We start from the raw sequence: 26,133 nt of genomic DNA on the forward strand, positions 1-26,133 counted from the left end.
GAGGCATTGGGTAGGCATCAAACTAAAGGTGCCCACACACTGGATGATTTTAGTCACGATTTGCGCAAAAACGTTGCATTGGACCGATACATCGTTTAAAAACGTGCAGCTTCCAGGAACGTTAACAATCCGATGCGCGGTCCCACGGGTCATTTGTCATATCTTCAGATCTGACAAATCTCCTTAACGAGGCACTGGAAATCATTAAGGACGTGCGATAATTAGAGTTATGGTAGACTTACCTTGATAACTCCTTTTCTTCGAGGTCCATAGGGTCCACAGGGATAATGTGGTTGGAGAGATCCAGGCACCAAACAGTTAAAGCTTTCCTCCATATATACCCCACCCCTAGCCACAGGCCTTTAGTTTTGTTAACAAGCCCAAAGCAGGAGAAGGAAGAGCAATCGTACACAGAAACACTCTTACAAAAAATGAGGGAATCTGTGACCGAAAGAAAAAATTACCCAATGCAGCCAGGTGCCCTGTGGACTCTATGTACCACGAAGAAAAAGGAGTTATCAAGGTAAGTCTACCATAACTAAGTTTTCTTATTCAGGGTCCATAGAGATCCACAGGAATACCATGGGGATGCAATGATTGCGCTGAACGAAAAAAAAAGTGGGTCCCAAGGAACCCTCACTTTTAAAAATTGGGGTGGGGTCCTACTCCACAGTTTCTGGGTCCCATCACAATTTATGCCCCACTACCCGTAGTGCCTAAAAACTCGCTGTAGCCAATATTTTGCCCTGAGCACGACATGGGGAGAAGGGCACAGGATGGAAGGGGAGAGTACACAGAAGAGCAGAAGGTGTACAGATATGGAGAGGTTATGAGGGGGCACGGGAGAACAGAAGTGGTACAAACATGGGGAGAGGGGAACGGGACACAGAAGTGGGAGGGCAGAGTACACAGGAAAGCAGAAGAGGTACAGACACAGGGAACAGGGGTGGGAGAGCAGAGTAGGATTTAATAAGGGTCATAATCTATGTATAAAACATGGGTTTATCAATGAGAAACATCAAACAGGTCACTTCAAGTTGTTTTATTACCGTAAGTAAAGTGTTTGCGGCACACCAGTTATACCCTGAAACATGCATCAAGGCCTGGTGCTGTGCCCCTCAGTGCTTCTAGACAGGACCCTTCAGATGAACTCTCTTCTCCTTGTGCTGTTGGGAGCCTCTGGTAACGGCGGTGAACAGCAGATGGCGCCCTGTCACAGACTTCTGCAGGGTGCTTAATGAAATAGGTATGAGAGGAGCTGCATCATTCAGTTGATGGAAACGGATCTCTGTCCATCTCATAGGTGAAGCCTCCTGGTGGCAGATCGGTTGTGAGGAGGCTGGAGGTAGACACAGCCCAGCTGCAGTCCCATCGCTGTCCTCAGTGGCCACACTGAATCATTTTAATCAGCTAGAAGAGCCGGTCATCGTTACTTTGTACTCCCAAGCTCAGCCTCGCACAGGCAATCAGGCACTCTAGGAGGCAGGACACTTGGAGCAGCGGTCACCTTGCTTGGGGACAGGGAGATCAGCCTGTGTGTACACCTGAGAGATAGTTATGCCTAGCCATCTTGCCAGAGTCTGCTTGTTAGCTGGCCAATCCTTGTTTGTAAAAACCATATAAAACAAAAAGAGCATCTGATTTTCTAACTGAGTTTGTGCGCTACACATACAGTAGATACAGAGAGCATTAACTACATCCAGGGAGGCTTCACCTACAGAAAGATCTGGAGCCTGAAAAGCTGGAACTACAGTTTCTTCATTCAAATGGAAATGGGACACTACCTTAGGAAGGTAACCCTCCCTTGTACGAAGAACAGCTCTATCCTGGTGAAAAATAAAAAATGGGGAGCGACAAGAGCGCTGCCAAATCAATAACTTTGCAGACAGAAGAGATAGCGAGGAGAAAGGGTCTTCGCTGTCAACCATTTTAAGTCTACAGAGTCCAGAGGTTCAAATGGGGGAGCTGGTAGCCACTTAAGAACCAAAGACAAATCCCACGGTGCTACTGGTGGAACAAAAGGAGGCTGAACTCGCAGAACTCTGGTAATGAAGCAATCTTCCTCTGGAACCAGACTGCTAGTGCAGAAACTTGCACTCTCAAAGTGGCCAGGCGGAGACCCCGGCAGGCTTGGCCTGGGCTGTCGGGGATTCAGGGTATTCCCCAGTGGGCCCCGGTGATTTATAGCCACGCCCACTATAGCGGGAGGGCGTGGTTTAGCCCCTGTAACCGGCGCTGTACTTTCTTTCCTTGGTGGAATGTGATCGGCAGGTGTGCGATGGGCTGTGTGCGGCAGGCAGCGGGGCTTCTAACACCACTGATTCAGGATGAAGGAATCAGTGGTGACGTCATGGGGGAGGAGCTTATCACAAGCTTATTCTCCCTCCTAAACTCCGCCGTGACTTTCCTGTCTGGATGTGGCGGCGGGAGGAGGAGAGGGGGGACGGGAGAGCGGGCAGCTTGCTTAACACTAGTTGCTCAGCTAAGCTACAGACACTTAAGCCAGCGGTGGTGACATCAGGGGGGGGCAGGACGGAGGGGCAGGTAGAGGCGGGCTGAACCCATCTGTGATTGACAGTAGCTGCACATACGGATTCCAGTGATGACATCAGCAGGGAGAGGAGCCCAGACACAGAGGAGCCTGGAACACAGGAATAATGTATCCACAGTCACAACCAGCAGACTGGAAGGCCTCTTAAGCCAATAAGGTTGGTAATTATTGGAATTAGTGGACTATAGGAGGAAATGTTTAATTCTATATTTACTTGGCTGGTTATGAAAAATACAAGCAGCCAGTGTAATATACAGACAGCATCAGATCATACTCGGTCTATGCTTGCTGACATACACTGTCAGTGTGTCTCCCCAAAATGTAATAAAAATGATTAACAAAACAGCAATGTAATAGTGTCAGCAAGAATACAGGGCCAAATTAGGGCTTGTTGTGGGGGCCCGCCACCAACAAAATGGATTGTGCAAACTTATTTTACAGATGTATTAATTATAAATACAAGTGGACCAATGGGTGTATTACGATTTTGTGCACAGGGTATTGCAAACAGTCAGTGTGCCAGCGATAATATCTATTATTTATATAGCGCACATATATTCCGCAGCGTTTTACAGAGAATATTTGGCCTTTCATGTCAGTCCCTGCTACAGTGGATCTTACAATCTATATGCCCTACCACATGTACAAGGCTCCCCTTTCCGGAGGTGCTTTTACTCCTTCACCAGCTCTCCCTTTGCCTGTCTTCCCTAGATGTCGCTTTGCCCTTGCCTACATTGCAAATAAATGTAAAGGCAATGTGACAACCTTCACAAATAACAATTAAATGTGAAGTATAAGAAAACACCCGCACACCTGCAACAGAGGGATGAGGAGAAAAACAGTGACAGTTATAGCTGACAGTCAGGAAAAAAAAGGCAGTATAAACACAGCAGCTAGCAAAACAGTCACATACAACGCATATGCAATTTAGTTGCAATGGGCTCTGAATCAACTACTCAAAACACAATGCTTGGTAGGATATAGAGCACTATATACCTGACCCATGGGAAAGGTATACAGGGAGACTGACCCAAAACCTCCTGAGACCAACAGCAGCGCACAGATAGTGGACTGTGAGCGTCTCATATACACGAGGCGGGTAGGAGGAGTGACCCAGACGCACAAAAACCTTTAATGAGACTGCTAGGGGAGCGCCTACCTCCCCTAAGCTGCGGCAACCGACGAAGTACACTGGCTTCGTGGCAGCAGACGCACCTGCTGCCGATCCCCGGCATCAGACTATAAGGCCCCGATGGTGTAGTGAGGACGCGGACGCTCCAGGTCCTGACTGCAGTGGCTTCCGGTGCGTCTCCGTAAGCAAGGAATCGCCTTACAGGACATCTACGTGCGTCCGGTTGCAGTCCGGTTCCCTGCATCGCTGCTAGCACGCTCAGCCGAGACTCGCTGGAATCACAAGCTCTATTACTGGTGTTGCGGCCCAGCGGAGGTAGAAGGAGTCGTTATATATGAGTCTTAATTCAGATATTCAGTCCTGCCAACCCAAAAACAAAGAAAAACATAAAAATAAAAACTTAGGATTGCCAGAGCAGTCCCATTACAAAGGTGCGTCTGAATTCTGCCGCACCAACAACTGATTGCCTATGGCTAGGCTTGGGGTATATATGGAGGAGAACCCGAGGCATCCTAGGAGCTAAAAGCTTTAACTGTTTGGTGTCTGGATCTCTCCAACCACATATCCCCATGGTATCCCTGAAGAAGAAAGGTCATTAGTCACATTGCACAGTTTAGCAATATATTGTGTGTCCAGGAGCGCCGGTGAGTTGCCCGGGGAGTTCAAGGGAAATAGTTGACGACATTGCATCTTTTGCGAGTCTTGTGTGGGCACCTTTAGACACACTATTCGGAAGGAGTACAATCAAAAGTATTCAATTATAGCCAATACCAATAGTTCTTAAATTTTTTTAGACAGTGAATACCCGTTGGGCTTCTGGTATTATATAAAGCTTTAGCTTAACCTTAATCTTCGGTTCAGTGACGGTCATGTTTAATAACTTGTTTTACCAGGTAGGTCAGATAACAAATCTCTTTTTTTTCCAAGAAATTCTTTAGCCTCATGCTGTAGAAAAGTTTAGAGGGTTTTGGCAATTGTTACTCTGGGAATCAATAAGTACGACAGTTACTAGAGTGGCTGACAGAGCTACACTATCCGTCCAAGATTTTATAGAAATTTTTATGGCTGCAATTTAAGTGCCATGCTCACCTTCTCCACCATGTCATCGCAAGATCAGGTCAAGGGATGCCAAATGGTAGCACTTCTCTTGTAGCAGCCGATCAGTAGCACACCAGTCCAGTGTCTTGGTACAAGTAAGCACAGCTACTTTTATTTTGCAGTGCAAAATAAAACCTAAAAATAAATCCTGTTCTATCTGGCACTAATTATACATAAATCTCCCTCTCTAAGGGTGGGAAGACCTAATGTACAACTCACACAAAACAGCATTTACATATAGCCATAGCACTCTCTCTCAACAGGTCTTTCAGCCTGTTCCCCAGGTAGTGAGAGACTGCCTAGAAAAACTGACACACCTTTTAGCAGTCTCTCACAGGTGGTTTGGCAATCAAGGCTGCTCATTACCACTACCACAAATAAGTTAAGAACATGGGACACATACCTCCCATCAACAACTTCCCCAGTGTTTTCAACACACACATTAAACTGTAAGCTCCAGAGGCAGAGAATTATGTGTATGGCTGGTAACTATTACGCAGTGCTGCGTGATATGTTGGCTATATATATATATATAGAAAAAAAAAGTCAATAATTAAAGTACTGCCAGTTATACTGGAACGATAGAGACAAAGGATATTAAAAGTCACTGGACTCCCCTGTGAATATTGTCTTGGAAGTTTGTAGTCATGGATACCATTATAATCTAATGGAACAGCTAAATTATGTAAGGAAAAATATAAAAGAAGCTACAGATGTGTTCTTAAACTCTAGTCGAGGTAAATAGCCCCTCTCTGCATCCCAGGTCCTGGGGTGACTCGGCCGCACCAAGCATCGTTTTCGCTCAAAATGTGTCTCATATTCACATAAATAAAACAACTGGAAGAGACAAACCTTTATTGGCAGCTTACACTGATCAATCTCTGTGCAACAGAGTCTGAATCTGTATACGAAATGATATGGTGCAGCAGCCACAGATTTTTCTCACACCAAGTACCATTGCGCTTCATCTGCGACTAGTATATTTTGAGCGGTGTTTCGCTGCACCTGTGATGTGAATAAGACCCAAAATGTAAAGAAAATTATGCGCTGCACCTCTCGGGAGTAGCTCAGTCGTGCCAAGCGTCTTGCATCGTATGGCATATAGACGCTAGATTTATAAGGACACATCTGTAATGTAATGATAACCTCCAATAAACTAAGTTTATGCTTTACATTTCATCCTTAAGAAATGGCCATTTTGTAATATCTACACCAGGGGTGGGGAACGTCTGGCCCGCAGGCCGTATAAGCCCCGCAAAATCATTTGGTCTGGCCCTGCCAAGGCAACCGCAGGTGTGACTTGAAAATCAATAAAGCCATGAGCTTTTTTTCTGCTAGCCTCAACTGGCTGGCAGGGTGCCTAGAATGGCACCCTGCAGCCAGAATCTATGCAGCAGTAATCAGAAGGGAATCTAATGTTTAAAGCGCGCTCTAATAATCGCTGATCTCCAGTGATGAGGGGGGGCTGCTGTACTAGTGAGGCACCACGACACCTCTACATTTGATAAAATAAACCAAACTTAACAATTAATAACCAGACAGCGCTCGCCCTCTCATTCTAAGTGTCACTGATTGACGTACTAATAAATATGGAATATAGAATAATAATTAATAATATATAAAAATAGGTAGTGTTCTCATATATCCACCGGTTCACTGTATCATCTAATAAAAACCAATGGACCAACAGTATTTTAGTTAAGATGTTGCTTAAAAATAGTCAAATCACCGGACACGTGTATGAAAGCAAAACAAATTAATGTATTTATTAAAAAATCAGTAAGAGATTCTTAATATAAAAATGTTGCTCATTTGCAGCAAAAATAGATAAGGTAAATGATAAATAAAACAACAAACAACCTCCTATTGATAAACCACAAATATCAGTAAAATACGTTCAAACCACTATACCCTAACAGGTTTAGAAATATCTAACAATAAAGACGGTACATCTAAGACACGGGGTAGGGTGGGCACACGAGGTAAGGAAGTGTGACTTGCAGGGTAGGGTAGAACTGAAATTATGTCCTGAACGGATCAAAGTTAATCAATGCCTCTAGATAACTTGTTCCAAGGTCCTAGCAGTCCTTGTAAAGAGTTGCTAAATTGTTGCTCCTTCTTACTTACGGCTCCTGGTGGCATGAACTGTTTGACATCAGAGCTGTGTTGGAGCGATTGGAGTTTTGATCCCTGTGGTGCTCACTGTTCATCTCCTTAATGCTGGGTTTGTGGTGCCGAGGTCAGCTCCTGTCCAGATACGGATCTCTGTGCTGGGGAGCGGGTCCTACTTCTCAACCTGTCGGCGCTGGTCAGATGGCAGTGACGCTTCAGACTGTCACACTGCTGCCCTTACAGCTCCCCTGAGCATCCTCAGGATGCTCCGGTTGCTGTAATCACCAGCGATTGTGGCCCCACCCACTCTGATTGATGTCACGTGGAGGGGGCATGGCCTACACCAGGTACGCAATTTATTTAATAAATATCAAAACGGCACTTGGCAGAAAAAAAATTGTTCCCTTCCCCTGATCTACACGTTTCCAGCAAGAGCATATCAAAGGTCAGTTTATTAATTATTGTATTTGAACTGTGAGATGGACCAGAATACTTACTAGTGTTTCTGCTTGGTTGTTTTAGCGGGGCAAAACGCACCCTGTCCTTCAGTAACGCCCCGCTAAAACAGCATGCCCTGTGCCTTCCCCACCTGCGGGCCACAGTGTCCAGTGGGTGGCAACAGCTCCGGGGACCGATCTCCGCCGGGTGAATTGATGCCGTGTGCCTGCAAATGGCATCTTTTCACCGTGAGGGGAGAGCTTGGGGAAAGCCCAGGACACAACCCCTCCCCACACCCCCTTTTGGGAACGAGCATACCTATGGTGCGCAGATACTCCCTGTCCTCAGCCTCAGTGCCCTGTCCGCAGTCTAGCGGGAACACTACTTATGGTCCGAATACAATGGGCCAGAATACTTACGGTCCGAATACAAAAATATATAACCCCCACTTATGTTAAAGGGAGAAAATGAAGAAAATAATTATAATCACATTTGTGTGCACTGTAAAAATACTGAGCCAAATATACCTTTGCCTAAACCAAATTTATATACTTTCAATAAATTCATAGGAAACAACTGGATGCTGCCTCTGAAATATTAACAGGTGGCACCTTTCATTCAGATTCATGTTCGTACACAAGTGGTGGGACCCAGTAGTTGTGATCTATGGCTACATTTTTGGTGGCAAAACATGATACAATGTTCAGCCTACATCTACAGTTTGTAAATCAATCAGACTAGCTATAATTTTATAGAATGTACTTGATAAATGATAGCTGAAAGCAGATTAGTTGCTATGGAAAATACCTCTAGTTGTCCTCTTAAGAAGGTTTGATACATTCCCTCCCCCCAGCAGCTCCCAGGGAATATCATGTACCCAAGCTACATGGAGACTGTAAACCCGTCATGCCACTGTCATTTTTGAGGCTGACAGTATCAGCACATAGGTGTTTCTAGTAAACATTAGAAAGACTTATAATAAGATTACAATTCAAGATGAATGTAACACATAAAGGGGCTGGTACAGAGTTTAACAAACGTCTGCACTGCTCTGCGCATACTCATAAAATGTGAGATTACAGAGTTGAACACATTCTGAACAGATCTATACCTACGATTGGTATCTTTTCCACAGAGTATATGGTACGTGCAAATACAAGCAGATATATTGTTCATTCTAGCACCCTGCACCAGTCACAACACATGCAGTTCCTCTTTCCTGAAAAACTTTTGCCATCAGCGCTAACAATAATATACTGCAAATCTATGTGTGTGCAACAAATAAAACCAAGGGGATTTTTATCATGATTTGATCAAAGCATTTAAGCCTGCAGCCCATCGTCAAGGGCCCCCTTCTTTTTCTGCACTAGCATATATGCCCAGCACACCATTACATAGCAGTTAAAAGTACACACCTCATAGATACAGAGGGACACATCTATACAGGGGCTGGCTGTTAGTCACACCCAACTAGGCCTTTTATAGCCTTAATTGAAAGGGAACATTTGGAATCAAAACAGATAAGAAATATGCCCGCGCTCGGTTTTGCCCATATCATGCATAGTACCATGTATGATATGGGTAAAACCGATCGTAAGCATATTTCTTTTCAGTTCCTCTTTCCTGACTGGAGTGTCTTAACCCGTGCAGTTCCTCTTTCCTGCCAGGGGTGTCGCTCTCTGCTCTGGTGCTTCTAGCACACTCAGCTGATGCAAGAAATTGCTGAGATACAGAACTGAGTGTGCCAGAAGCAACAGAGCAGAGAGCCACACCCCAGGCAGGAAAGAGAAAGGTGCAGGGTGCTAGAATGAATACTACAGATGAGGAATCTGTATGATGAGGAATCTACAGATGAGACAATCTGTATATACTGCCCGTGCAGAGGCATGTGTGACGTAATGTTTCTGTACACTTTACTTTGAGTAAAGGAAACCGTATAATTCCAACTCTGCATCAGCCCCAGAGTGCAGAAGTATTTTTTCCAAATAGCGAAACGAGCATACCTTTACGTTGCTACGCAAAATAAGCTATAATAGACAAAACCATGCAAGCATCAGAAACCCCACAGCACTACCTACTGCAATATCCTGACACATGAATATTGAATTTAGAGACTCTTTGTTAACACAAATTGTAAGTTCAGTCAACTATACTCTTACCAAGTATTATAAACACTGGTGACACATAAAATGTAAGGGCATAACAAATTGTAAATAAAACATTATCTGTTATTTTAATACAGTGTAACCAGTTACTACACCTGTTCACCTGCTGGGTGACCTGCAAACTGTTAACTGTGTGGGGTCCTGAGGACAGAGTTTGAGAACCACTGATCTAGGACATTAGCTGCTGTAATTTGGAACCACTTTCTGATAAAAGAGATTACTATATGGGTGGAGTGGACTCTGTTGCAGATCTCAAAAATAGTTTTCACTGCCATAAGCTGGGTACACATGGTACGATGTGCACACAGCAATGCGATCAAGGATAACACAGCCGACATATCGGACGGTGCCCACACACGGGGCGAACCGGTGACCACTCCCCCAATCCCCCCCCCCACATAGACCAGCATGGGATTGTTAGTCAATTTGACAGATCTCTTGTGCATGCAGAAAAATCTGGAGGAGTGACGAACGACACCATGGGAGTGCACGGCGGATGATATGCCAACACACGGAACGATATAGTTGCGATATTGTTCCAATCCATTGGATCGGCAGCTATATCACTCCATGTGTGGGGGGGCCTTTAAACGTGAAAAATAGTGTTAAGAGTGACATTGCATTGGTCTGAACTGATGAGCAAAACAAATTCAATATTAAAACAGAATACTTACTTTTTGGACTAGATTTGCTAAGCAGTGGCTTACACAGGCAGCCATTTGTAGGCGGGTTTGACCCCGAAATTTAAAGTGTCACTAATATTAAATGCAAAACCAGGCGAGTTTTCCATTTAATATTTGTGTCACTGTTAATTTCAATCAAACTAAATAAAACAATTAACAAAGCAAAGATCTGGTATTTTTTGTTAAATCATAAAAACAATGCATCCTAAATTTGTGATAAATTTGTTACTTTTCAAAAAATCTAGGCCATAGTTTCCTTTATCAAAGAACTTCCAACATATCTTCAAGGATCTTTAATGGGGACAAAAGCAACAGCTACAAAACAGATAGGCATTACACAACATACACTTGTCAATAGGGTAATACCAGATAAAAAAAAAAAAAAAAACACCTAGAAGTTTGTAGTCTTAGCTTTGAGTTAGCTAAAAATTTAATATTTTAACCACAGGATAGAGAAATGTCAACGAAAATAGTTTCCCTTTAATATCCGATAACATCCCATAAAGTTTTATTACATTTGGTCAAAATAGGCTAGTTTGATTAGAGAGAAACTATACATGCAAAGCTAGTCTAATCAATATCCCAAGTTACTGTAGGTCATGCATTGTAACACTCGCAGTAAATGGACAGATACCAGGTGATGTTTCAGATATTAAGTCCTATTAGTGAAGATTAACACTATGAAAACATTTACCTCCTAAATCAAGACACCAAACTTTCAAGCATGTTGTTGACCCAATAATATCAGAACTGTGTACAGCTCAAATACAATAATGATGTGCAATATAGGGAATACGATTTCCTGTAGAAAAAATGCTTTTAGTAAACTGGCATTCCTCACAACCTACCATGAAATCATCTTCGCCTTTCACCCTCAAAAACTAGAGAATAAATGAAAAATATAAAAAAGAATAGTTTATTATCCATTACAGGGTTTTAGAACAATATAGGGATGGGGACGAGAAAGGTCAGAAAGACTGGACTACTACAGTAACTACTTACCTCAACTTCATCACTTTCGTTTATATCCTTATTATAACCTGAAGGTGGCGGAAACCTTACATCTTGGAATGGTATCTGTCTCTCTGGTTGCCAGCTGCAAAAACACAAGTCCATTATAATCTTCCATTGTATTTCATTGCAATATTATGCATAGTAACTGGGCTTTGAAAAATAATCTTAATACAAAAAGTATTGGGTTCAATAGATGAATCACAATTACTACAGCATGTCAAACGCGATCGCATTTCACATGAGGCGTCACATGCAGTTTTTTTTTTTTTTTTTTAAACACTAGTAGGTAAACAGCCTAAATAAGATTTCTCGAGCTTTAATTCTAGTGTTCTTCCAGTTTACTGTGCTACAAAACTGGGTACGGTAGTTGTGTTTTTAATAAATTGGCTGATTATTTAGAGTATATATAAAAACTTGTATAAACCACCACACGTGACCCTTCAATGCCCCTCGACCTCCCCACATGGACATAATGGACATCAGATTTTGCCACATGCCCATACCTGCCTCCAATTCCTATTATGCCACACCCTCGTTTGCCACACAGTATGACCCAAATACATTGTATGCCACACAGTATGACCCAAATACATTGTACTTGGGTCATACTGTGTGACATACTATGTATTTGGGTCATACTGTGCAACATACCTAGTATGCCACACAGTATGACCACATTCATACACATGTGGGATGATGAGTAGGGGGTTAGGGGCACGCAGTACTGAGGGCAGTATTTATCTCCTCCTTCCTGCTGGGAGCTCAGCATGAGCTGCAGCCTCAGCTTGTCCTTCGGCACCTGTGTGTAGAGCTTCCAGCTCCCTTCTGGTCTGGGCAGTGTCCACCTCTGGCTTTCTGTGTGTGGAGAGCTGGCTCAAGGAGTGAGGGATGCAGCGCAGGCAGTTGGAGGGTCCTGGCAGCAACAACGCTGATGCTGCAGCCAGGAGGGTCATAGGGTGGCTGACAGGGAAGGGGTGCAGAGCCCGAGGAGGAGGATGCAGAGGCGCTGCTGAAGAGCTGTTGGATTTATATAGAGAGGCATGCTGGCGGGCAGTGAGAGAGGAATATACTGCAGGCGGCATTACAATTGACTGGGGAGACAATGCAAGGGATAATTGGCTGCGGAGCGGGCACCCAGCACAGTGAACACAGCTAGATCATAGCACGTCCTGTGGGATGGACCTGCTCATTAACTAAAAGTGGGTCCTGCCTCCCTGGATAATCTGGTTGCCAGGTAGAAAAATCTGGTGTAAAATATAATATAATTATATATATATATATATATATTTCACACACATATATACACGTACGTCACTTTGAGGTACCCAGATTAAAAGAGCCCGTAAATCACTTGGTGATCATATTCCTAATGCTAAGTGCATTAGAACGACGGACGTCCTATCTGACAATTGGTTAAGTGCATACACACTTACCATTCGTCGGCCCGATGTGTCGTGATTGACTTCACAACATGTGCTCATCCAGATCAGCTGTCAATCACCGGCGGCCTCTGCTGACAGCCAACATGATATGTCTGTGAATGACGTTGTCCACAGACATATTGCTGGTACACAGCCATGCCCATGATATATCGGCCAATCAACAGCTGATATGTCGGCTAGTGTGTACCCAGCATCACACAAGTTTGTACTTATTGCAAACATGCTGCAGTCTTTTGATACAGCGTTGCTTTGAGTCACAAACAGCAGCAGCACATCATCACCAAATTGGCTTCACAAATATACTTTAGGTAACACTGCAGATACCTTAATGTGGCCCTTGCACTGAATTGTATTTTAGCTTAAAGCATATTTGGAAATAATAGGTTTATATGTTTTTGAAGTGGCAAAGCGGATTTAGAATACCAAATACACAGTAATAACTAATGCTGGGTACACACCTATGCAATTATCAGTTGAGTGGTGCATGCAGAAAGATTAGTTGTTTTCAAACACCACAGCAACGGTATGATCAGGAGGGCTAATATAGCTCAATGTGTGTACATGGTGCACACTGATCTGATAATTGCTACAAGCTTTTATCTGATCTGCAAAGTGTGTACCCAGCTTACAGTCACAATATAGAGGTACCATTACACTGTTACGAGTATTTAAATCAAATATGGGATATCCAAAAAATAATTATATTAATACACAAGTGATAATATGTATGGCCAATTTGGTAATTTTAAACCAGATGAGCCCCACTGCATGGGAGAGCCAAAATGGCCAAAAATCTGAACAAAATAAAATCAGGACTAAAAGGTGCATACACACACAACGATGTTATTAACCAACGATTTTAATGAACGATTTTCGGTCGGATTATCCCTTGAAAAAGTGAATGAAAATCGTTCACTAAAAATCGTTGGTTACTAAATTACTGAACGATTTTCACGAACGATGAACATTTTTTTAATCACGCATACAGTGAATGGAAATCATTCATCATTTATCCTGTACAACATGAACGATTTTCTGAACGAAATTCGTTTGTAGGACAGTCAGAATGGACGATGAACTACAAACGTGAACGCACATGAACGATCATTCACCTTAAAAAGTTGAACGATTTTACAAACGATTTAACGCTAACGACGTCGTTATAGTTAAATCGTTCAAAAAAAAAAAAAAAAAATCGATGTGTGTACGCACCTTACCAAATACAGGCAGATGAAAAAAAATCTGCTGGTGTGTTCAACCATCAGTTAACTGCACCAATTGGTCACTCTGTGATCCTGTTGCTCAGCCTAAAGCTGGGTACACACTACCTGATGAGTGTACCCAGCGACAGCACAATACATAGCACTGTTCAAATACACTGCACGATGCAGTGCACGACGGCACAATGTGTCGTTTCATGCTGCATTTAGTAGCATGGCGTCATTGCATTGTCACATCTGCTGTGCAGGACATCAGATGGGACAATGTGATGAACGACCCGCGGGCATGCGTGATCAGGCGTACACATTATGCGATCTGCACAATACATCATTCAGATTGGTGTTGGAGCGATATATACTGCAAGAGGTCACAAAGTGTGTACCCAGCTTAAGCCCTGAGCAATCAGAACCATCTAACTTGGTCACCAATGTGTGTCCAAGGTAGACATCTATTTGCCACAGGCCAATCACACAAAACTACTGGTGTTCAGACACACAAACATATGAAAAAACATTCACGTATGAGTAAGGGAATCCTTTTAGTAACATTATAGGATAACTTAACAACAATTCATTGGTTTTTATTACTAAATAAGGTATAGCACTGATATATATATATATTTTTTTTAAGCTCAAACATGTCCTGAAGTTATGTAATAAAACTGAAAATATGCTTGGTAATGAAATGCATAAATGCACATGAAAGTTAGAAATTTTACGTAAGGATAAAAACATGATGCAATTCTAATTCTGGCATTGATTACCATGAAACCGGGTACTTACTTATTCTCAAAAGTAACAGTTATGGAATCCTCATGGACATCTTTTACAAATGCCTATAAGAGAAGGAAATTAAGTCTAAAGAATTATTTGGCTAAAATAGGTCCATTAAGAAAAAAATAGATTGTAGCATTCACAAAACACATGAAACAAATTGTAATGTGAAACTACCACTAAAATCTAAAATACAGAATACACCCAACAGAAAAAGTTATTCATGTACAGTACGTGCATGTAAATGTTACCATAAGAGTATAGTAATAAACATGTTCAACACTACAGCTTATTTATCAGCCAATGTAGGCTATACAAATTTGCCAGCAGTATTTTCCAGTAGGCTTACTGATAGAGTTAAATGTACCTCCTCCATAACACACACACACACAGTCAGGTGCATAAATATTGGGACATTGACAGAATTTTCAGATTTTGGCCTCTATTCACCACCACAATGGTTTTGATATGAAACAAACAAGATGTGCTTTGACTGCAGACTTTCAGATTTAATTGGAGGGTAATTACATCCAAATCGGGTGAACGGTGTAGGAATTACAACTGCTTCAATATGTGCCTCCCACTTTTTAAGGGGCCAAAAGTAATGGGACTATCAACTCTAAAGCTATTTCATGGACAGGTGTGGGCTATTCCCTCGTTATTTCATTATCAATTAAGCAGGTAAAAGGTCTGGAGTTGATTTTAGGTGTGACATTTGCATTTGGAATCAGTTGCTGTCAACTCTCAATATGAGATCCAAAGAGCTGTCACTATCAGTGAAGCAAGTCATCATTAGGCTGAAAAATCAAAACAAACCCATCAGAGAGATAGCAAAAACATTAGGTGTGGCCAAATCAACTGTTTGGAACATTCTTAAAAAGAAAGAACGCACCGGAGAGTTCAGCAACACCAAAAGACCCGGAAGACCACGGAAAACAACTGTGGTGGATGACAAAATAATTATTTCCCTGGTGAAGAAAAACCCTTTCACAACAGTTGGCCAAATCAAGGACACTCTCCAGGAGGTAGATGTATATGTGTCAAAGTCAACAATCAAGAGAAGACTTCACAAGAGTGAATATAGAGGGTTCACCACAAGATGTAAACAATTGGTGAGCCTTCAAAACAGGAAGACCAGATTAGAGTTTGCCAAACAACATCTAAAAAGCCATTACAGTTCTGGAACAACATCCTATTGACAGATGAGACAAAGATCAACTTGTACCAGAGTGATGGGAAGAGAAGAGAAGGAAAGGAACTGCTCATGATCCAAAACATACCACCTCATCAGTGAAGCATGGTGGTGGTAGTGTCATGGCGTGGGCATGTATGGCTGCCAATGGTTCCCTTGTATTTATTGATGATGTGACTGCAATTGGCAATGGCCAAGTCAATCCCCTGACCTGAATCCGATTGAGCATGCATTTCACTTGATGAAGACAAAACTGAAGGGAAAATGCCCCAAGAACAAGCAAGAACTGAATACATTTGCAGTAGAGGCCTGGCAGAGCATCACCAGGGATGAAACCCAGCGTCTGGTGATGTCTATGCGTTCCAGACTTCAGGCTGTAATTGCCTGCAAAGGATTTGCAACAAAGTATTAAAAAGTGAAAGTTAGATTTAGGATTGTTTAGTTTGTCCCATTACTGTTGGCCCCTTAAAAAGTGGGAGGCACATATAGAAACTGTTGTAATTCCTACACCGTTCACCTGATTTGGATGTAATTACCCTCAAATTAAATCTGAAAGTCTGCAGTTAAATCACATCTTGTTTGTTTCATTTCAAAGCCATTGTGGTGGTGAATAGAGGACAAAATATGAAAATTCTGTCAATGTCCCAATATTTATGGACCTGACTGTGATAGATATATATATATATATATATATATATTTATATTTATATTTATTGGCGGAATCCCTACACCTCCCGACCACCGGGATACCGAATGTAAGTAGCGGGATGGGGGTCGGTGAGGGGTTAAGGGTAGGCACTAAGGGGAGGGCTAGGCACTAAGGAGGGAGTATTAGGTTGTGGGGGAAGGGAGGGGTGTTAGGGTTAGGCACCAAAGAGGGAGAGTTAGGGTAGGGAGATTGTTAACATACCGAACAACAAGTGTCTGTATGTTAGCCCTGTCAGGATGCCAATGTTGGGATTCTGACAGCCTACATACATACATAAAGCTGTGGCCAAAAGATTTGAGAGTGACACAAGTATTGGTTTTCACAAAGATTGCTGCTTCAGTGTTTTTAGACCTTTTTGTCAGATGTTATTATGGTATACTTAAGTAATATTACAATCATTTCATAAGTGTCAAAGACTTTTATTGACAATTACATTAAGTTTATGCAGAGTCAATATCTGCAGTGTTGACCCTTCTTTTTCAAGACCTCTGCAATTCGCCCTGGCATGCTGTCTATCAACTTCTGGGCCCCATACTGACTGATGGCCGCCCATTCTTGCCTAATCACTGCTTGGAGTATGACAGATTTTGTGGAATTTTGTTTGTCCACCCGCCTCTTGAGGATTGACCACAAGTTCTCAATGGGATTAAGGTCTGGGGAGTTTCCTGGCCATGGACCCAAAATTTTGATGTTTTGTTCCCTGTACCAAATAGTTATTACTTTTGCATCACGGCAAGGTGCTCCATCATGCTGGAAAAGGTATTGTTTGTCACCAAACTGTTCTTGGATGGTTGGGTTGCTCTTGGAGGTTGTTTTGGTACCATTCATTATTCATGGTTATGTTCTTAGGCAAAATTGTGAGTGAACCTACTCCCTTGGCTGAGAAGCAAATGAATGGTCTCCGGATGCTTTACTTAGTGACCACATTTGCCTTATGGCAAGGTGCTCCATCATGCTGGAAACAGGGTTGTCTTAACAGCAGTGTGGGCCCTGGGCAAAGCAATGCACTGGGGCCCCTACCCACCCATTCACAGGACAAAAAAATTAAATGGTCAATAAAATTAAACCCTCCTGCATGCCCAGCAGACCTCCCACACATGCAGAGACACTCTGTCTGACTGGTCTGAAGCCGGCGGATGAAGTGAAACTGGGACTGAGGTCAGAATACAGAGCACCAGCGGCAGGCTTATAAAAATATCACAAATTTACTAACTGACTGCGGCTGCAGGGGGGCGGGTTGGCGGGCCCCTAGTGCAACTTTCCAGCAAGCCCAATGGAAGAGATGGCCCTGGCTGGAAAAGGCATTTTGTCACCAAAGAAGTTGCTCTTGGAGGATGTTTTGGTACCATTCTTTATTCATGGCTGTGTTCTTAGGCAAAATTGTGAGTGAACCTACTCCCTTGGGTGAGAAGCAACCCCGCACATGAATGGCCTCAGGATGCTGCAAATATTGACTCTCTGCATAAACTTAATGTAATTGTCAATAAAAGCCTTTGACACTTATGAAATGCTTGTAATTTTACAGTATACCCTAGTAACATCTGACAAAAAGGTCTAAATCCACTGAAGCAGCAAACTTTGTGAAAACCAATACTTATGTCATTCTCAAAACTTTTGGCCACGGCTGTATGTGCACACACACACACACAATGACTGACTCTTTGGCAGAAATTTACTAAACTGTTTTGCTAAGCTTCAGGTTTTGGTGTTTTACCTGGCTGTTTAGTAAGCCACCAAATTACTAGAGGCAAAGCTACTACAAAAGCAAGTTTTAGAAACTGCCGCAGACTGATTTTTAGAATAGGAAAGATCCAAAAGTTGCAGTTTGGGAAACCATCATAACCAGACAAATAAATGAGTAGCTTCTGACAGATGAGATAGCTCAAAAGGCATGTGGTTTGATGTACAGTATTTGATCAATCAGAAAGTAAGTATACACATTACACATACAAGGGCCATCATGTATTAATTAAGGAGGCAGATAAGATTAATAATCTTAATAAGGACATTTACGTACACATTCAAGTATGTGAACTGTTTCTATACCACTTTTTTTTTTCTGGTGTCCAAGTCTTAAATACTTTTGTTGGTAGAAAATATAAACCATAAACTATTTCACTACAGTAAACCTTCTGGAATTTTTAAAAACTCTGCCTGATGCACAGGAATCGGAGTTTAGACTGGTCATAAAAGCAAAGGGGAAACCATGTATCACTCAAAAACACTAAGTTTCTGCATAATTTTATGTATTGTGCCTGTGTACTAAAAGCACAATACAGGAGATTTCACAGAAATTTCCGGCAAAGTGCTAATTAGCACTTCTGATCGCAGTCCCGATTACTGTTAATGGGGACAACGATTTGCAGTGATCGTGGTGAGCGAAAAAATTAGTGGGTCCCAGGGACCCCTCACTTTAAAAACTCGGGGTCCTATTCCTCTTTTTCTGGGTCCCATCACATATTATGGTACAAAGCTGGGGAAAGATAGCAGTTGGGGTATAGCAGCTGGGCAGGCTGGGGGGCAAGGGTAGGGTTAGGTTAGGAGTAGGGAAGTGGTAATGGTAGATAGAAGCTTTGGCAGTACTGGGGGGAGGGGGTATGGATAGATAGTAGCTGGGGCAAGCAGGTGCTTAGGGACAGGCAGTACTGGGGGTAGGCTCTAAGGCACTGCAGGCACAGGTGACACACACATTAACACATCCCTACTATACAGGGTCACAGTCATAAGCCTAACCGTCTCTCCGGACACAGATGCAAGGCAGGGGAGTGTAGGCAGGCATGGGGTGTCATGGTGGTTCGCTACCCATACACATCATGGGGCAGAGACAGAGGGCAGCACTTACCTTTGGCGGAGGAGGAGGGTGGCTGCACAGCACTGGGTGAGTCGGAACAGTCTCTGCAGCGGCCACTGAGGTCAGCGCGGAGGATGCAGAGGCACCGCAGGAGACCGACCTGAGCTGGAGGAAAGAGACCAGCTGATCGACGCGCTGCGCTGGCGGGCTCAGAGAGGAGGAGGAAGACACTGCAGGCTGCGACTGGCTGAAGAGACAAAGCCAGTGATTGGCTGGGGAAACAGGTAGCGAGTGATTGGCTGGAGGCGCTGCTGCTGCTTCTTCTTCCGGGGAGTGGGCGGAGCCTGGCAGTCCTGGTGACTGGCTGGTCGGAGCTGCCTAGAGATTAGGGGAGTTGCGGGGACTAAATCAGGAAACTCCTCCGGTGGCTATTGGTTGTGAGGACGCTGGCGACGATTGGCTGCAGACAGCGCATCCTGCGGGACCCACTTAGTTTTAAAAATTGGGTCCCCAACAGCCTGTAGCGCGTAAATATGCGCTATAGCACGTAATTTGAGAAACCCGATTTGTCTCCTATGTACTAAACTCCAAAAAGCAAAGCTACTGTGAGCCTATGGGGGCTCTAGGGGCAGGAGAGAGATCTTTCGATCTCTCTCTCGCAGACCCTGGCCAGTCCCGAAAACTGACACTGTGCGCATGTGTGAAAGACTTCTCCTAAATGCCGGGGATAGAACTTGTGGGTACAGCGGTTACCGCAACAGCTGTCCCTACGAGTTACCCTTGGTACATAGCCAGGATATTTTCATTAAAAACGGATGAATACATAATAATCGGGGCAGTGCATAGACCCCCTAATTAGAGAGGTTCAGCCAACACCAGAACAGTGGCCCACGATACAGCATTGCTTACCACAAATATGAGCTGCATGGAAGTGTAGGAGGAAACCTTTCCTACGAATTTAACAAAAAGTCAAAGTTCAAAAAGGTATACAAACAATTTACATGAGGCAGAAATCTTATGGATACTGTGCTGTAGACTGATGAAACAAAACGTGAACTTTTTCACCACAACCACTTTGCCCATGGGTTTGTGATTGTGCAGCAGGACGTGGAATGGAAAATACTGTCCGTGTGGATAAAATAATTTATACAACTTATATGAACAAACCCTACAAGCTAGGTTGGATACTTTTGACAAGACATTATTTCAAAACATACCTTAAAATCAATCATCAAGTACTTACAGGAATTAAAATATTAAGGTTTGAGAGTGACCGTCACAGTGTCAATACCTGAGCATTATTCAAAATACATGGGAAGATTTCAAATATACAGACCTAATAATATTGCTACAAGGTACAGTAGGGAAAAAAAACCTCAAGTAAGAAAAGAAAAAAAAAAGAAAACCTTTAACTTAAGCTGTTTGGAAGCTGTGATTTTTACTAAAGGCAGTGTTTCAAAGTACTGACTAATACCCCTTTTACACAGACTTAAAAATTCCGGATTGAACGTGAACATGCATCAACCCAAGATTTTTGTCAGGGTAAACTGATCAACCCGGTCCAGTGACCCAGGGATCCGACCCGGCTGGCTTGCAGGGTTGAGCACGGGTCGTTCCCATGTCAGCCTCCAGTGTAAAAGTCGTGACCTGTGTTGTGCCGCATGCCGGCCGATTGGCCGGATTCAGTGGTGCTTGGAGATTACATCATCTCCAAGAGTCCACTGCAGGGCCTACCAGAACGGAGCAGCGCACCCCATCCACCCTCCGGACTGCTGCGGAGTAAGGTAAGAGGGCCGCAGAGGGGGAGGGAGGGTAAGAAGCGCTGCTCACCTGCACCAGATAGCCAGGTCAGTGCTGACCCGGCTCCGATGTAAACGGTACCGCGGTGTAAAAGTGGGTCTGTCCCGGGTCGGAAACGTGTTCCATACCCCTAGTCAGACCTGGGACTTTGGTGTAAAAGGGGTATGACAGGGTGCTGAAACTATTGCACGTCACAATCACTGTGGTATTTTTACTCTACTAAAATCAGCAAATAAATAGTAGCCATGTTAAATTCTCCTTGCGTCGGTGTAACTTTCACTGTGACTATGGTTGCGAAGCCTTCGCTTACAACTGTGGGCCTGATTCAGAGTTGGGAATAGAGAGAGATGTCTCTCTTAACTGATCATCTTGGTGAAACCATGCTGCACTGCAGGTGGGGCAGATTTAAAATGTGCAAAGAGATTTAGATTTGGGAGCGAAATGTCCAAACTGACATCTAAATTGTAGAGTAATAATAAAGCTGTGCAGTATTTGTGGGCTACATGTAAAAGCAGCCAGTATTTACCCTACATGCAAAAAAAATACAAATTTGTATTTACACCCTTGCATTGCAACATGGTTTGTCCAGGTACACAGTTAAGTGCTATCTCGCTCTCTATTCCCAACTCTGAATCAGGCCCTGTGTGTATTATCAGGTTTAACATTATTTAATTTCCATAAAGCATCTTTGCATTTTTGGTTTGGCTGTAATCTAAAATACAGAGAACATGAAACAGCAGTCACTGAATGTGGTATATAGTCTATTTTTTTTTTTCCTTTAGTATCATAGTGGTAAACTAATCAATATTGCCTGTGGAATGTATAATAAATTTTAGCTCGCATGAATTATATGTACAAATATGGTAATTCCCACTTATACTGACAATGCACAATACATTAAAAAAAATATGGTTTATGAATCATATAGGAAGAGAGTCAGATAGGTGATAAATTCTGTGTAGTGCCTATTAACGCAATTGTATAATACTGTCCATCAAAGTTGGTTGGGACCGCACTGCAATAGAGCACTATAGGAGTTAAGGGCCCCATACATCTAACGAAAGATTTTCTGATCGGATATGCTGACCAGCGGCTATCGATGTTCGCCAATCCGTCGGAGTATCGCTGAAATTCTACATGTTAAGAGTCACCGGATTGTAAATCACAATCATATTTTGATGAGGATTGGCAAATCAGTGAAAACCAACATTTCACTGATCCACTGACCCAGACATATGTGAATTGCCAAATTGCGACAAACAGATGCTACATTTAACCAATTTGCATAGAATGGTCAAGAAACAACTTTTATTATAGATGATCCAGGCTATTCTGAAACTGTCCAACAAACTTTTTATTTGGCCTCGACTCTAAGCCTGTACCAAATTTAGTAACCACTCATCCACTAACTTAAGCTTCTATTTTGCTTTACCTGAAAACTGGTAGTCATTGCCAAATGTTAGGACTTAGCAGTTTGGTAAGGGAAATTTGCAGAACGGATAGACAGTTCTTGAGATATGATACAAATAAAGTCTTCATTCTAGCACCCTGCACCTGTCACAACCTGTGCAATTCCTCTTTCTTGCCTGGGGTGTCGCCATCTGCTCTGGTGCTTCTAGCACACAAACTGCTGAAACCGAGCAGTTAGTTGAATCAGTGTGATAGAAACACCAGAGCACCAGGCAGGAAAGTGGAACTGCACAGGTTGTGACAGGTGCAGCTTGCTAGAATGAAGACTACAATTATATTATAAAGCAATAAAGATGTGCACAGTATTACAACCTGTCACCTGTGGTAAGGATGCACTGGTGACTGCACTTACCGGGATGTACCCTCACAATATGCAATCACCAATAACAACCACTGCTTACACTTGCAAGCCCTATGCCCCCCTCCCATACTAACCAATATCCTACAGTTTATTCAAGTCTATGTTAGTGTACCCCATGCAGCCGAGCGATTAATAAGATAACAACACAGGAATATCTTATTTCATGTAAATTAACAGCCATTCACAGCAACTGCCTGCACTCAATTAAAATTAGTTAATATCACCACTATGGGGGAGATGTATTAAGTCTCCAAAAAAGTGGAAAAGTTACCCATAACAACCAAAGTCTAGCTAACATATAATCAAGCAGATTCTATAAAGTAATAGGTAGAAGCTGATTTGCTATGAGCAATGTCAAAGCCGGATAATTGCCTGAGACAAGATCGGTTTAAAATTAGATCGGGCGACGCCATTTTGCGAATGGCAATGAGACGCCATTTTGCGACTGGCCGTCCAGCGCCATTTTAGTGAAACTCGCCATTATAAGTACATACGGCGATGCTATTATCTAGCGTTGTGCGTTTCCCACGCAATAGAAAGAAGTTAAAAAGTACTCACCATGTAAATACAGACAGTCATTAAAACATATAAAATGATTATCCCTGCAAAACACGTACCATGGTGTACTCCACAAAACACATAGTCGCACAACGCTAACTAGCGTCTTTTCCCAATTCCCCAATACTTACACACTGCACACTTACATAAAAGGTTCCCTAGCATTAAAGTGTAATATCCAAGGTTTATGCAGTAATTATTAATGTTGCGTAATAAAGGTTATTTGATATCTAAGGTTTAGTACATGGTAAGCAGACAGTGTTTGGTGTTGTACTGATCCACTGTGTCTCCACAGATTTCCGGTATCATCGGTGAGAAGATCGCAACATGCGTCTGCAAACTATGGACTATAGAGAGTTAAAACATTAAAATGTACTCTGTAATGTTAGCAGCTTAGATTAGCATGCAGTGGGAAAAAGGTCAAAGGGTTGTTAGAGGCTGTTTGTGTCCATGCGAATTGACCTATGAACTATCCTGTAACAGAAGCACATTTAAGAAGAACCAATGAAATCATGTCAAACTTGTCTATTGTATTGCCTATCCCTGTAAGAGTATATATGTGCGCTCTCTGACCCCATACTTGAGTCTTCTTGCTGTGCTGTTGACGGAGGTTTCTAATGCTGATGCCGGTATCTGGGCCCAGAGCGCGTGCGTATATAACAACTGTACCTTGGGTCTGTATGATTTATTTGCACTAATTGTCTTTAGATCACAGCGTGTAACCATCTGTTTTTATATTGAATAATAACTTTTTGTGCTTTGGAACCACATTCAAAGTCTGAAAGCATTTATTTACTGTGCGACTCATTACACAAAATAGCGACAATTTTAGAAGGTATATGCAGTATTTTAGAAGGTATAGACAGGATTGCATAGAGGTTTTAATTAGGTATCCATAGCAACTTTTCTGGTCTTTAGTAGACTTGACATATTTCCCCACCCTATTTTCCAACTAGCTATCTAGCTATTTGTTTGTGTTCGCAAAAGCTGCAAGTTACAAGAAGGAAGATATTTCTGTATTACAGCACAAATGGTTTGCTTGGCCATCATGCCCTCTGCACCAGGTGCCAATATGCATATCTTTTTAACAACATGACTACTAGTATTTGGCCAGGCATGATCCAAATATAATGAACTGTAAAATAATGCCAACAATAAGTTATGTAACCATATAAATATACAATACAGCAGGTAGAATGATCCTATACAGGTCTCAGAGGTTCAATGTGATTTCTAATTTTGTTATTTTCAGCAAAGGGTATACTACTCCCTAAAAACACAAGTGTCAAATTGATACAAAACAAATTACTTTTAATATTAATTTATTTATTTGTTAAGTTTCTTATATAGCGCAGCATATTCCGTTGCGCTTTACAAGTGGAACATTAACAGAATAAAACTGAGTAATAACAGAAAGATATATAGGTAGGAAGGCCCTGCTCGCAAGCTTACAGTCTATAGGATTTATATCATGACATAAATAAGTAGATGGTGCTCACCTAATGCATATTGGTCACAATGCAATGGATATTAAAACAAACAACCCTAAATGATGTAGTGAAAGACAGTGGTTACAGGGTTAATGATAAAAGTATTGTGGTTATTGTTATAAATGGAAATCAAAGTAATTCTATATGAATGTTTTCTGTGTCGCTTTTTCTTTATATCAAGGAACTTGTATGATTTTTAAAATATCCAATAGGAATCATACTCTTTTTAGATCATCAAGGTGCCCAGTTCATTAGAGAGAAATAGTATAAACACAGATATTCAGTGTCATAATGTAACAGTTCATCCTTTACTAAACAGCACCATCACCATTTCATTCAAAATTAATTAATTCAGGATGTGCCCTCACATTCATATGTTGGCAGATAAAAGTAAAATTCCAGAGGGTCTCTGTATCATGCCCTGCCCAGTATGGAGATGACAGGATATATGTGGACATCCTAGAAGGGGGAGGGTTACTCATCACAGGTGATAGTGAGATTGGAGGTGACAGGGAAGGCTGCAGCTGGGTAAGAAGGATAGGGATCAGGGATGCCAGGCGGGAGAGGATAGGGATCAGGGATGCCAGGAGGCAGCTCAGTGAGGATAGGGATCAGAGATGCCAGGCGGTAGAGGTTAGGGATCAGGGATGCCAGGCGGCAGGTGGAGGAGAGCACGGCTGCCGGCCTGTGCAGACACGGGAAGGACAGTATGAATGGTGGGAGGGGAAGTTTGCAAGTCATTATCCGCAGACATAGGCCCTCAGCCAGGGCCTGTCGCCAGACACTTTCCGGCGAGGACACGCTGCCCCCGGGGGATCACAGGCCTCACCTTGTAGAAGGCTCCATTGGAACCCCGCACCTCCACCACCAGCTCCTCCATGTTGCTCGGCGCGATGCCCTGGTCACTGGCGGCGGATAAGGCGGTCCCTCCAGGCCTCGGTCTCCCCTGTCAGTGGTTGGAGCGTAGCATGAGGCCCGCCGGCCGTCCCCTCTCCGCCTCCTCCTCCCGGGAAATGAAACCGAAACGGGCCCCCGTCTGGCAAAGGATTCCCCTCACCCGCCTCGAATGTAAACATTAAAACGCGATCACGTGACGGAGGCCGCGGCTGCGAGCACGCCCATACACATCCAGC

General features: G+C 42.9%; 1 protein-coding gene across 1 annotated transcript in view; it reads right to left on the reverse strand.

Annotated features, from left to right (window-relative positions):
• Positions 1-26,127, reverse strand: part of LOC148517324 (fragile X messenger ribonucleoprotein 1 homolog B) — a 68,292-nt gene extending 42,165 nt beyond the window's left edge. The window contains exons 1-4 of the mRNA XM_088478848.1: positions 25,830-26,127; positions 14,639-14,691; positions 11,182-11,275; positions 11,028-11,060 (exon numbers count right to left, since the gene is read on the reverse strand). Coding sequence (XP_088334974.1) covers positions 11,028-11,060; positions 11,182-11,275; positions 14,639-14,691; positions 25,830-25,880 — 231 coding nt within the window. The 5' untranslated portion in view covers positions 25,881-26,127. The remainder of the gene's footprint in view (positions 1-11,027; positions 11,061-11,181; positions 11,276-14,638; positions 14,692-25,829) is intronic.
• Between the last annotated feature and the right edge of the window lie 6 nt (positions 26,128-26,133).

This window comes from Taudactylus pleione, unplaced genomic scaffold (genome assembly GCF_031769625.1).
Source record: "Taudactylus pleione unplaced genomic scaffold, aTauple2 ptg000222l, whole genome shotgun sequence".
In the NCBI taxonomy this organism is placed as follows: domain Eukaryota; kingdom Metazoa; phylum Chordata; class Amphibia; order Anura; family Myobatrachidae; genus Taudactylus; species Taudactylus pleione.